Source organism: Camellia sinensis, chromosome 10 (assembly GCF_055761805.1).
Source record: "Camellia sinensis isolate YWXY chromosome 10, ASM5576180v1, whole genome shotgun sequence".
NCBI lineage: Eukaryota > Viridiplantae > Streptophyta > Magnoliopsida > Ericales > Theaceae > Camellia > Camellia sinensis.
Window position 1 is genome coordinate 13,622,142 of NC_138970.1, and position 13,843 is coordinate 13,635,984.

A 13,843-nucleotide genomic window follows, 5' to 3' on the forward strand; every position below is an offset into this window, starting at 1 on the left:
GTGTTATATATTATGTAAATATATGATAATTAGTTAGAATATTTTTCAATCCATCAAAAATTATCCAAATTCCAAATTATCAATCCGTTAATCCGCCAATCCATAATTTAATTTGTACTTTTACTCTCAAATCACTCGAACCACACAACTCACGCCCCATTCCTTTATTCTAGAGTGAGCTCAAACCTATTTGCGCCCCAAGGCAATAAATCTAAATGAGATTTTTAATAATTTTTTACATTGTATTTTTTTTATACTATAATTTTATTTAAAATTCCTAACATGCCCAATCAAAACAATTTATTTATTTATTCTCTTTTATTATTTACATGAGACCCCAGAAAAAGGGTCAAACATATTTTTTTTCCACGATTTATTTAACATGTATTGATTTAATTAGTTTTCAACACTACCAAAGCACAATTAATACTAAAAAAAATATATATAGTAAGAAACTATGATCCTAAAAAAATGTGGATAAACCCAAAATACAAAATAAGACCCATTAGTAAGGTCGGTAGTAAAAAATTTAAAAAATCATAATAAATTATCATATCATCCCTTTTATTTTTTTTATGTGTCTTTCATAAAAATTTAAAATAGACAAATGGCAAGACCTCTGTAATAACAATTGCGGTAGAACTAATAGATAAGAGTTACATATCAGAGGGCAAAAGAAAATGCTGCAAGTACCTAAGATTAGGGAGGTAAGAAAAATCGAAAAAAAGTGACCACACCGAGTGAATCGAAATAAATTTGCTATATTTGATCTGTTTTTTAATAAGAATCGGTTTGTGCGATTTTTAAATTTGATTTTTTTTCAGTTTTCGATTCGGTATCGGTTTAAGCACCTTGTGCACCGATCCAAACCGAAACCAACCGGTTCAACATATATTGTATTTATAATATATATATATATATATATATGTCTATAATCTAATAATATAATGATATTAATAAATATAATAAATTATTAACCTTAATTAATTAACTTTATCATCTTTATAAACTAAGTTTGTAAACTCTTATTATATATAATCTTAACTCTAACTCGTTATTCTTGAAACCTTAGTATTTTTAAACTTTTTTTGTTTTTATTTTTGTTAATTTAGGAATTGAAAAGTATGTATTAAATGGATGGATTGAATATGTTTGAAATGGTGAACAAATAACTAATTTAATATTTTTACATAGATTAATTATTATATTTAAAAGTGACATAGGTTTGAAAAATCCTAAACTAATTAAACCGCACCAAACCGAATTGTTTCAATCGGTTCAGTTCGGTGCGGTTTGATGGGAGAAGCAGTCTGTATCGGTGTTCAAAATAATAAAACCGACATTATCGATTCAGTGTAATTTTTTACCTAAATATCGACCGTACCGAACCAATTACATCCCTACCTAAGAGCATCATCAACAATCACATATCTCAAACTCACTATGCTCAACACACCCACTACCACCTTCTCTACCACCACCAGCACTCTCTCCTCCCTTTCCCCCTAATGCTAACCTCAAAACTGCCACCAACCCACTCATCCCCACCCTAGAACAACAACTTGGCGACGAACGCTCCTCCAAGAATCACCAATCATTTTCATTGCCTCTACAGGCCATCATAGTGAAAGCCTCTTTAAATCCTTCCAAAACCATATTCCATGCAAGTCTCAACCCAACTAAATCATCATCGCTATAACGCCCCAAAAATAATAACCATAATTCATATCGCGATATTAATTAAAAAACAACACAATTCTGAATATAATATCCTTTCATTCATATGATCTTATTGTACAAAAGGTAACACATGCAGTTATACATTCATAATCTTTAACTCTGAATCTATAGCATGTGCCACAAGTTACTGGTACGAAATAAAAGTTAAACAAATACATAAATTCCCTAATGGCTACAACTCTCCAAGACAATACTTGGCTACACTAAAAGTGAGTTTAAACTCAATACAAATAAAACCCTAGGTTTGCACAAAATAAATATAACAAAAATAAAACAAGAAGCTCTCGGCTCTAAGTTCTCCCAAGCTATGGCCTTGGCAGAGGCATATCATCAGTATCTGAAAATAGTTTTCCACATAGGATAAGCCAAAGCCCAATAGAGATACTCTAATACAATGTATGAATCTTAATAAAGTTATAAGGTGAATGCATATGTAATGCTCGTGTCAAAACGTTTTATATCTCTTTCCAAAACTATGCAATGCTAGATTATATCACATTCATAAAATCATTTCCTTTACAATAGAAAATAGGGTAATGGATACAATATTGGGAATCTCTACGTACGTGCCTGCAAGTAGGCTATACAAACATTACCATTTGTCATTTTTACCGGTACTAACCGGAAGGCTCGGTATCTAACCGCGCGGGTTTTTAAACTTTTATCAAGAACACACATGCCAACAATAATACCACAACCACACCCCTTACCCAGATTCACTAAGGTATTCACTCTTTTTTCTCAAAACAATGTACATTTTCAATGTGTCAAATATGCAACAATGCAAATGGATGAGAAATTAGTTTCAATTCTTCTAGTTCTCATGCTATTTCTATAATAATCATAATTATCCCCCACCGATAACCCAAAATAGATATCTCCAAACAGATAGATAATTTCTAATAAAGATAAATTTTTCAAAATTTCAAGACGGGAGTGATAATACATATCCAACTCAATCATCATCATCATCATCATTCCAATTCCATAAAACCCAACATCATTTCTATTTCTTTTTTACAAAATCAAATACTTGCAATTTAGGGAAAAAAATCTCCTTTCCTTTATAAATCAATTCCAACGATAAAAATTCACAATTTTATCACAACTTAACCAAATTTACAAACCCACAATCATTTTCAAGAAACCATTTTGAAAACCACTTTCTTGATTTCAAAACCAAAACCCTAAGTTTATCCAAAAATTCCCAAATCACAATATTGTTTAAAAAAACAAATAACCAAATTAAAAACCATACAAAACTATGAAGAAATCTCTATCTCAAAACTAGAAGACAAGGGACAGCAAGCACAAAACTTGGCGAACCCAAAAGTGAACTTTGCTCTAATCAAATGGAAGCTCCAAGCAAGCTCCACCCTTTTTTCCCAAAGGACAATGGTGTAGAAACTAATAGATTAAGAGTATTTGGAGGTTGAAGATGAGTTTTAGAGAGAGAAGGTCTAGATTTAAGATTTTGAAATGTTTAGAGAGAGAGAGAGATATGAAAAAGTGACTCAAAAAGTGAGTTTTATGAATTAATATATGCGCAGATCGCTCGAGTGACCAAAACACTGCTCGAGTGACCAGATACAATAGGTGAGACCGCTCGAGCAAACAAAGTGACCGCTCGAGCAAAGAATATCACATTCCCAGTACTTTTACAGGCCTGCAAAAGTATTGAGAGTTCCTAAAGACTGCTCGAGTGCAAGAAACACTGTTCGAGCGAAAAACACTATCCTTCCAGTACTTTTGCGGACCTGCAATTATACTGGAAGTTTTCAGAGACCACTTGAGCGAACTAATCAAAATCTAGGCAAAGACTCCTTTGAAAAACAAATTCCTAACATGTTTCAAACGCAACCACAATACTCAAACAACCCAATTCAACAAGGAATAAAATGAACAAGGATATAAACAACAAGCTAAAACATCTGGATCCAAAACAATAAACGAGTTGGGTCTAAACCAGAATCTTTATAATCACCCACCAAGATTTTCTCACCATCAACATCAATATCACACCGAAACACCCCATTAGGATTGGTTTTGAGTTTTGCTCCAAGTTTTATGTCAGTGAAAACGCGTGAATCGTTGTTGTGGATGTTAATGGTGAACATGAGATTATTGAGAGATAAACGGGGGTTTTATGAGTTTTTGGAGGCGGCACTTGGCAGAGATGTGGCCGAGAGCGTAGAGGTAGTGGTAAGGCACGACAGAGTAGGTGGAATGGAGGGTGGAGAGGGAAGGTAAGTGGGTGGAGCAAATGGGTTGCAAAAGATGGTCTGAGGACAGGGAAATGAACCATGGCTTGGAGAAACATGAGTCTATGGCTAGGGTTTTGGGGTCACGGTGATTGGCAACAAGAACAAGGCCTTGATATGAAGGAGGGGAGGGACTAGATGAAGGTCTCATCAAACACATTGGATTTGATTTGTTTGTGTTTGAAAATACTAAAAGCAGTTTTGCTTTTGGTGTTTGTTCGGTTATATATGTGTAGGTTGATTTAGCTTTTGTTTTGAGTTTGAGTTTCAATGGGTAAGGCATGTTGTTGTGTTGTGTGTTTGAATGGTTATGAGAGGCCACGTATGGTTTAGGTTGTCCTATGATGCTTGGTGGGTTTGTGATACGTATACGGGTGGATTGCATGGTTCTATGTGGGTCAGAGCATTTAGTAAAGTTCTTAAAATTATTTTTATTCAATTTTGATGGATTTTGTTTTAATTTTTTTTATTTATATTTTTAAGATGTTTAGTCCCTATTTTTTTTTTTAAATAATTGAAAAAAGTTTGACAAAGTGTTATCGCAAATTTTTAAATGAAAGATAATGGTAATCAGTTTAGTCCAGAGATGATGACAAATAGAAATTTGTGTGAAATGGAGAAAATAGAAATCTGATTGGATCGTTGTGAAGGGAAAAGAAAATTGAACGAAAAAGTAAGAGAAAAGCGAATGAAGTAGAAACTACTTTTTTTTTCTCTTTCCTCTCACAAATTCAAGATTCAAACACAATATAAAGACTTCACACCCTAAAGAATTGATTGATAGTACAAAATGTAGTGTAACAAGCACACCAAGATGTAGCAGATTAGGGAAAAACTGGCCTCCAGAACATATCATGAAGAAGACAATTACCCAAAAGAATATCATGAAGAAGAGAATCAGAGCACAAAACAGAACAATGAAAAAAAAAAACTAAAACGACATCAGTTGTTAACTTCACAAAATAATGAGCACAAAAAACATCAACAATTAAGTTCCAACAAACATCAAGTTCGAGTTCCACAAAATTACCACAATCGGGTAAAGTATATGAACTAATCAGCAATTAACATTAACAATTCACTTCCTCTGAATCCTAGTTTGGGTCTCTGATCTGTAGTTATGAATATGAATGAATGAAATCAGCAATCCAACTTAACTATAGACTAGGAAAATCAGATGAAAATGTAATCATTCCATTTTGTTTTAGCATAGCATTATGAAATGACATTCTCTTTTATATCAAATGCAGAATATGCCAATGTGATATCAAGCATGGATTGTCCAAACAACTTCAAGAACCGACTCATAGGTGTTAGATTTGAGCCTACAAAGAACAAAGTTCATTGTCTACAATTGTTCAACATTTTTAAAACTATGATGCTAAAGTTCAACATGACAAGAATATTAATACATGAACAAATCCAAGAATCAGTTAACGAACAAAAAGTGTAGAGAATGCATACCCATAGCTGCAGTGCTGCCTATGTTCTACCATTCCCAGAACCTTATCTTGGTCGACAATTCATAACTTTTTCATTTTGCAATATTTCATCTTTTGCTTTTTCAATATTTAATAGACCAATCACCATCAACTACCAGTAATCTCTACATGAACAAGAGCCATCCTTGAAGGAGTGAAATCGACTTCTATCTCTCACCACTATCTCCAATCCATAAACCTTAGAAATCAGCTTCATTACGATATGACAGTCCTTGCAAACCCTCAAATTCTTCACTATTCTAATAACACTTCCCTTGCACAATCTTGCGATCCCAAAAGCAACAGCAAGCTTCTCACTGTGCTTAGACAAAGAATCTTCCTTTTCCTCTGCCTCTATGTCATGCAAAACATTCCCAACCTCGGGAACATAACCACCTTCAACCCTAAGCTTCAACATTATTTCCCTTAATTTTTGATAAGCCTCTTCTGTAATCTTATTTTGCTTTTGACCCGCCACAAAACTATACATGACCTTGTCGACTTCAATCATGCTCCAACCAGGAATTTTCTTCAACCTCTGGTCAGTCATAGATCTTCTCACGGTCGCAACATGTTTCCATTTCCCTGCAACAGCGTAAATATTTGATAACAAAACATGGTCACTAGAATTGTTGGGATCAAGCTCGGAAAGCCTTTCCTTCACTTGCTCAGCCAATTCAACGTCGTTATGAATGCTGCAAGCACCAAGGAGAGTCCTCCAAATAATGGCATTGGGTGATATTGGCATTTGAATTACAAATTCATAAGCCTTTTGAAGCTGACCAGCTCGGCCATAGAGATCAACCATACAACCATAATGCTCAATTGCTGGTTCTATTCCATAAATTTCCCTCATTTTAGAAAAATATCCACATCCTTCTTCGATTAATCCTGCATGACTACAAGCATACAAGATTGAAATGAATGTGATGCCATCAGGTCTAACTCCAGACTTCTCCATCTTGTCGAATATTTTCATTGCTTCTTCACCATACCCTTGCATTGCAAGCCCTGCCATCATCGAAGTCCAAGAAACAAGGCTTTTCTTTCCTGGCATTCGTTCAAAGACCAAACGGGCCATACCCACATTCCCACATTTAGAGTATGTATCTAAGAGTGCATTATTCACAGAACTGATCCAAACTAACCCAGCTTTATCAATATATCCATGGAGGATTTTCCCGAATTCGAATGCCCCGGCTTGTGCACAGGCAGAGAGAACTCCCGTCAAGCTAGCCTCATTCGGTCTAATTCCAACATGCTGAAGCTCTCTGAACAAACCAAAAGCCTCATCGAAACAACCATTATGAGCACACCCAACTATCATAGTACTCCAAGAAACATCATCTTTTATGGGCATCTCAAGAAACAATTTCTTCGCAAGCCCAATCTCACCCTTTTTCACATACCCCCCAAGCATTACATTCCACGACATCAAATTCCTAATTGGCATTCGATCAAACAAGTTCTCAGCACCCTTTACATCATCACACCTAAAACAAGCAGTAACAACAGCATTCCACGCAACGACATTTGGTTGAAACATTTCATCAAACACCTTCCTTGCAGAAACAACACACCCACATTCAGCATACATAATAATCAGAGTAGTCCCAACAAAAAGATGGGTATCGAGCCCGTGAACCAGAGCTTGACAATGGAGCTGAAACCCAGCTCTCAAACACCTCAAATTCGCAGCTGCTTTGACAACGAAGGCGAAAGAGAAGCTATCGGGAGGTAATTCCAATTTTCGACGCATTTGAATGAACGTGAGGAGGGAGTTTTGTGGGGAATCGGTCTCGGAAAGTCCTCGGATGAGGGTATTGTACATGAAAACATCTGGGTTTGGTGTGTGGAGGAAGAGAAGGCGAGCGTAGTCGAGAGAGTCAGAGATTGATATAGCACAGTGGAGGAGGAGCTTTCCGGAGAAGTATGGATGGGTGTCGAGGCCGGTCTTGCAAGCGTGGGCTTGGATTTGCTTGACATTTTTAAGGGTCTTGCAATGTTTCAGAAGAGAAACGCAGAGATGCTCGAAGTTGTTCATTCAAATTGACATCTTTGAAGTAGTACGAAGTTTGTCACCCTAAAGAAGGAGAATTGTTGAGCATTTTCTATGTTGGTGGTGATGATGAAGTTCGTGATTCATCGGAGAGAAAGAGTGACTTTGAGGAGGTAGAACTTGTCCGTTGATATTCCAAACCACAATCAGTTTTTTTTTTTAAAATTTATTTATTTAGGTTGTATAATTATTAGGAAAATTTTAAATAAATTATCAAATTGTTTATCAAATACTGGTAAGGGATTATACAAATCACATGCGTATGAATCTCATGAGAGATTTGATAAAAAATTTAACAATTTATTTAAGGTCGCTAGCATAACTTTAAGGGTTATTTAGGTGAGGTATATATATATATATATATAAATGATGAGGCCACCAAATAAAATGATAAATATAATATGATAAAAAAAGGAAAAATTATTTATAAGTCCTATTAGGGAGACTTATACTACATATGATCCTACACAAAAATTTATGTTCTCATAAGTCCTGTGTGAAGTTTGTTGACACATTTGACACCTATATAAACGTAACGTAACGTGACACCTACATAAACGTAACGTCGTGACACCTACATAAACGTAACGTAACGTGTCACGTTACGTTTCGCAAACTTACTAGGTTTTTTATTTTTTTAATTGAATGTGAAAATGTTACTTTCTATGGTAACATTCAATTTCTTATATAGCAAATTGAATGTTGCCATAGATAGGTTTTTTATTTTTTTAATTGAATGTGAACATGTTACTTTCTATGGTAACATTCAATTTCCTATATAGCAAATTGAATGTTACCATAGATTAAGTTTGCGAAGCGTAATGTGACACTTATATAAACGTAACGTGACGTAACACCGACATAAACGTAACGTGACACCGACATGAACGTAACGTCACGTATTACGTTACGTTTCGCATATATTAATACCATTTATTTACAACTTATAGGATCTTGTGGAATATATTACTATCTAAATAGGACTTGAGACTCTATAAAAAATTACACAGGACTTAACCTAGCATAAGTGTCCAAAATAGGACTTATAAATAAGTCTCCCTAAAAAAACTTGTCCATAATTTCTCATGTTTGTTTGGATGGACATGGGCTTAGGATTGGACTAATAGTCCAATAAAATTATTAATTCGATATTTGGTTAAAAAATTGAAGTATAAATTAACAATCCTTTCGGATATAATATCTCACATTTGATAAACTATTCAATCCCACAAAAAAAAATGAGATATAAATTTAGAGATTAGCCAAAGTTTGGACTAACTCATCAAACGACCAAATTAACCCTCACTATATATCATATTTGTTGATTATTTTATTCTACAACCTTCACTTCTTCGACATTGTTGTGATGGAATGAGAGTCTTCAAAGTTCATTGCCGAGCTTGAGCCATTGATCACCGATTTGGAGCCACCATTTACAAATCTGGAGCAACTGTTCATCGATTTGGATCCACCATTTGTTGATTTGTTGATCGAAACAAGGCAACTGTTCGTCGATTTGGATCCACCATTTGTTGATTCGTTGATCTCAACAAATTTCAGTGAGTAATTTTTTTTTTTTTTTTTCGTTAATGTTCGGTTTAAATTAAGGTGCTATTACATGGATTGATTTGCGATGAATCTTTGTTTTACATTGGTGTTGTTATAGTTATTGCTCTTTCTCTCTCTTCATCTTCATAGATTTATGAGTTTTTCACTCACATTGAAATCTTAGATTTGTTGATTGTGAGTTCATATTGAGATCTCAGATTTGTTGAAATCTCAGATTTGTTGATTGTGAGTTCATATTGTTGATTGTGAGTTCATATTGAAATCTCAGATTAGCCAAAGTCTGGACTATGTTGCTTGCTCGTTGGATGACAAAGTTGAATGCTATAATATGTTGGTAACTGTCATTAGTGCTGAGTGTTCTTGGGGTTTGAAATGTTAAATCCTTTGTGTTCATACATGGAAATTGTTGATAGTCTTTTCATTTTCATGACAAAATCACTTGTGATTTTAAATTAGCAAATAGTCAAATATATGGATCAGATTTAATCTGAAGATAGATAGATAGATAGGGTAGGAATTTTTATTGATTTGAATGGGTTTAAAATTGGACTTAGTTTCTTCTATTTTTTTTTTCTTTTTATTGATACAAATTAATTGGACTTGGATTTATTTATTTATTTTTTAAATTAGCAAAAAGAAATATATTGATGTAAAAACCAGTCTGGACTTAGAAGCTGTTCCTATAGCCATGTCTGCTTCGCCCTCCGTTGAATAATTATATGCTTCACTTTCTGTTTCATAAAACAAAACAATTTGATTTACTCTTATGTTTCTCCTTAAAAACATATCACTAGTTGCAATTCTATTAAACCAAACCATCCAGCCAAATTGCTTCTCAAAAGAAAATCAGCAACACTTCCCTCCTTAGAATTAATTTGATAGTGTTATTGATTATTATATTACTAATGAATTGAGTTAGTAAGAATATATTTTTACCTTCATTATTTTCGTATAGCCATGTTTGTTGTTTCTGTTTTGTAGTTCAATCATTATTTTTTCTTCTCCCTCACTAATTTAAATTGTCTCTGCAGTGACTAAATCATTTGATCAACTACTTACATTCCTCAATTTACATTTACATGATCAACTAGAACTCTGATACTGACATTTTCAAACTCAGCTTAAGTTTTGGAAATATATATCTAATAGCAGACATAAAATTTCCAAGTCATACTTCATATGCAGCCAAGTCCGGAGTCATACCTCAACAGCTGCCTTGCAAAACAATACCATACGCTTTAAGATTTCCTGCTCCAGATACAAAATAACAAATTAACAGCTAGAAAACCAATTCATAACATGAGTATATCACCCTTTCATATGCATACCAAGTTTAAGTAAGATACATGCCTAGTGGTATCACTAAAATTTCAGACATATCATGGTGACTATAAAAAACTCATATCAAGAATGTTTGGTGCAGCTTTCTTTTTTGTTTTAAAAATTTGTGCCAAGAGTGTTTGGTGCAACTTTTTCTTATAGCTTATGAGGCATAAATAGCTTGAATAATCAGAAAAAACTAATTTTTGAGAAGCAAGGGAAGAGATGCTATTAGCTTCTAATTTTTTATTATCAGATTTCAGCTTCTGGAAGTAGTACCAAATAGGCCCATCATATGTCAAGATATGTAATCTTACCACCCGATCTCCACCATATATGTTGCTCTCGAAGTTGTGGAACATGTAGCTGTCCACAAAAACAAAATCCACACCATCTATATACGCTTGAAAGTAACTTACATCAACATCCTGCATAGTTGAGTATTGTTTTGCATTGAAATAAGAACAAAACTGAGTGACGCAATTCAAAAAGAAAAAAAAGAAAAAAAAAAAAGACGACTAGACATAGGAATCATAGATGGTGCTCCATACCTGCCCATCCACCTTATCCTTCTTGTATACCCCTGTATTTTGGAGTTCAGAATAGTCACCATACTTTGGTGCCACAACCTATAACAGATTTTTTTTTTTTTAAAAAAAAAAAAATCCACATCATCCACATTGTTTTATGACTTTGAGAGGTGATCTTAGACTCCTATGGTGAGAAGAATAATTAAATTGTCAGGATAAATAATGTGTACTAAGAAAGGGACCATTTAAGTATCCTAAATTTGTAGAACTACACTACAAAAAAAGAAAAAATAAAGCAGGTCAACTGATTTCTTTAAAACTATTGAATTTGAAGATCTCAGTATTGAACTATTAACTCATCATATGAAGAACATAGTTACTATAACTCTGTGCCCACGCCTTGCCAAAGCTTTTGGTAAAGCCCCAGCAACATCTCCAAGCCCACCTATGAAAAACCATGAAAAATATTCCTCAGAATTAGGATCACTGCGGTGAAATGCAATAATGAACACAAGGACAATCAAAAGGGAAAAACTAGGCTTATTATATTACTAATGAATTGAGTTACTAATGAATCCCAATTTAAGAATATATTTATAGGGATTGTTATGCTCATATGTTCTACATTATTATTATTTTTTTTTGTTTTGTTAATTTTTTTTGGAATTATGAAGTTTTCTTGTACTCTAATATATTGATGTGCATCACTATTTGCATAGATGGAGTACAATTTCAATGGTTTTGGAGATGAGAGTAATGAGGAGCTTGAGCTATACATAGTGCTGCAAGTTGTAATGCAAGAATTGTACACCTTATGCGTTGTAGCATATATTGCCATTGGAATTGTCTTGAAGAGGTACATTCATAAGTATCCTCGTACCGTTATTCGAGGACCCAATCGATTGCAAGAACAAATGGACCACATTAATCGGCTAGTGAGAGAAAGTGACATTACATGCATTGAACAACTTCGTATGGATAGGCGTTGTTTTATGACGTTATGCCATATGGTTCGTACAATAGGCGGGTTGGGGCATTCAAAACATGTTACCTTAAAACATGCTACCCGGGACAAACCTTCGCGGCACTCCCCACATTGAATCAAAGATAAAGATATGGAAGAAACACTACAACTGTGTAGCAGGAATGCTTGGTACTAGTGGTTTTGGATGGAATGGCACCGAAAAAAGAATTGATGTTAAGAGTGATAGTGTCTAGGAAGCATATGTTCGGGTAAAATACTTTCTTTTAAGTTACTTTGTATAAGTTATTAATTTTTTAATTCATTTTTCTTTAATCTTAAGTTGGAGATATTAATTGAAATTGGTTATTGTAGAGGGAGAGCGATGCGAAAAATCTACGAAACAAAAGTTTTCCGTATTTCGACTCATGGATTCACATATTTGGTAAGGATCGAGCTACGGGGGAGTTTATTGAAGGGCCTGCTGATGCAGTTTTTTTTTGATCAACAAAAGCCCACTTTATTGATGAAGAAAGACTAACAAACACAACTTACATCAACAAAGGGAGAAGAGCAAGATGCACAATACCCTACATTGGTGAGGGACCAATAAGGGAAACAAAGAGAAAGATAAAAGAAAGAGTAAAAGACAGAGTAGGATAGGGAGATCCTGGGGAGCTACACCCAGTTGAGACTCCAGATACACCTACAACCAACCCCTACAGCCAGTCCAGCAGCAGCATCGAAGGCACAAACCAGCAGCCTACCAGCAACAAATCTTCTAGCTAGGAACCAGACCACACACAGCAGAATAGTGCACCAACCTGCAGGTGAGAGGCACAGACCACCAACCAGACAGAGAGCTGCTGCTGAACCACAGCAACAGGTCAGCCAGCAGACCTTCTAAACAGAGCAGGCAGGAAACATGCCTGTCAAACCAGCAGCATCATACCAGCAAACTACCCATTTCCAACCCGAATCTCCTGAATGTTGCAGATAATCTGCTGCACTGAGTAACAGCAATCCTGGTTGTACAATTTGGTCCACAAGGCAATCCTTGTCTTGATTAATTCACACAGCTCCTCCAATTGCATTTGGCTATCACAGAATAGTTTCTCATTCCTGAATTTCCATAATGACCACAACACCGCAAATGGTATAATTCGCCAGATCTTGTTGAGGTTTTTTCTCCATTTGAAGCCCCTCCACCAATTCAGAATCCCTTCCACTGTTTGTGGAATTACCCAAGTCAATCCCCACCACTGCATCAGATCACACCAAATTCTCCAAGCAAATGGGCACCAAATAAGAAGGTGAAAAACAGATTCTAACCCGTCATTACAAAGCACACACATAGCAGAGGCTTCCGGCTCCAACACACCAATCCTCTGAAGAAAACTAGCTGTTTTTAGTCTCCCCTTCCATGCTAGCCACACTAGAAATTGAACCCTTGGAGGAGAATAACTATTCCAGATGACCTTAGTTACTATGCTATAAATGCTGAGGAAGAATTGTTGTTCAACAGTCTTGCAGATGATGGCACATTTCTTGAACATATGGGTATTAGTAGTGATATCGGCGAGGGAATAAATTGCTCCAGCTCATCAAGTCAACGACCACCTAAAAGTTCTACAAAAAAGAATGACAACAAGAAGAGGCCTAGAGGCAATGATGATGTAGTGGAAGGGTTGTCTATGATTGCTAACAAGTTGGGTGAGGTATTTTCTGCCACCAATGAAAAGTTGGATTTCATTGGTCGAAGAATGGGTTATGAACATGATCTCGCATCTAAACGGGCAAGTTTGAATGATGAACTCATTAAGTTGCCAATTACACTTGATGAAAGGTTACATGCTTGTGAGATCATATCACAAAGTGCTCAAAAGCTCGACATGTTCTTCAGCTTGACACATGATGGCAAA

At 35.1% G+C, this 13,843-nt stretch overlaps 3 protein-coding genes and 1 long non-coding RNA gene across 4 annotated transcripts; 1 reads left to right on the forward strand and 3 right to left on the reverse strand.

Moving 5' to 3' along the window:
- Positions 1–656: 656 nt before the first annotated feature.
- LOC145800162 (uncharacterized) lies at positions 657–5,469 on the reverse strand. The gene is made up of 3 exons (XM_082889804.1): positions 3,868–5,469; positions 1,405–1,505; positions 657–693 (listed from the first exon to the last, which is right to left on the reverse strand). Exons 1-3 carry the CDS (start codon positions 4,384–4,386, stop codon positions 657–659), a joined length of 657 nt encoding a protein of 218 aa, XP_082745930.1. The 5' UTR covers positions 4,387–5,469.
- LOC114271740 (Tetratricopeptide repeat (TPR)-like superfamily protein) lies at positions 1,757–7,717 on the reverse strand. Its single transcript, XM_028213357.2, has 2 exons — positions 5,466–7,717; positions 1,757–2,077 (listed from the first exon to the last, which is right to left on the reverse strand). The coding sequence occupies exon 1, from the start codon at positions 7,524–7,526 to the stop codon at positions 5,595–5,597; it is 1,932 nt and encodes a 643-aa protein (XP_028069158.2). The 5' UTR covers positions 7,527–7,717; the 3' UTR covers positions 1,757–2,077; positions 5,466–5,594.
- Positions 7,718–8,904: 1,187 nt separating this feature from the next.
- LOC145800969 (uncharacterized) lies at positions 8,905–12,417 on the forward strand. Its single transcript, XR_014341649.1, has 3 exons — positions 8,905–9,100; positions 11,680–12,193; positions 12,297–12,417. It is a non-coding gene; the product is annotated as an uncharacterized LOC145800969 (long non-coding RNA).
- A 463-nt stretch (positions 12,418–12,880) lies between these two features.
- On the reverse strand, positions 12,881–13,477 carry LOC114271761 (uncharacterized). Its single transcript, XM_028213399.2, has one exon. It carries the CDS (start codon positions 13,475–13,477, stop codon positions 12,881–12,883), a length of 597 nt encoding a protein of 198 aa, XP_028069200.1.
- Between the last annotated feature and the right edge of the window lie 366 nt (positions 13,478–13,843).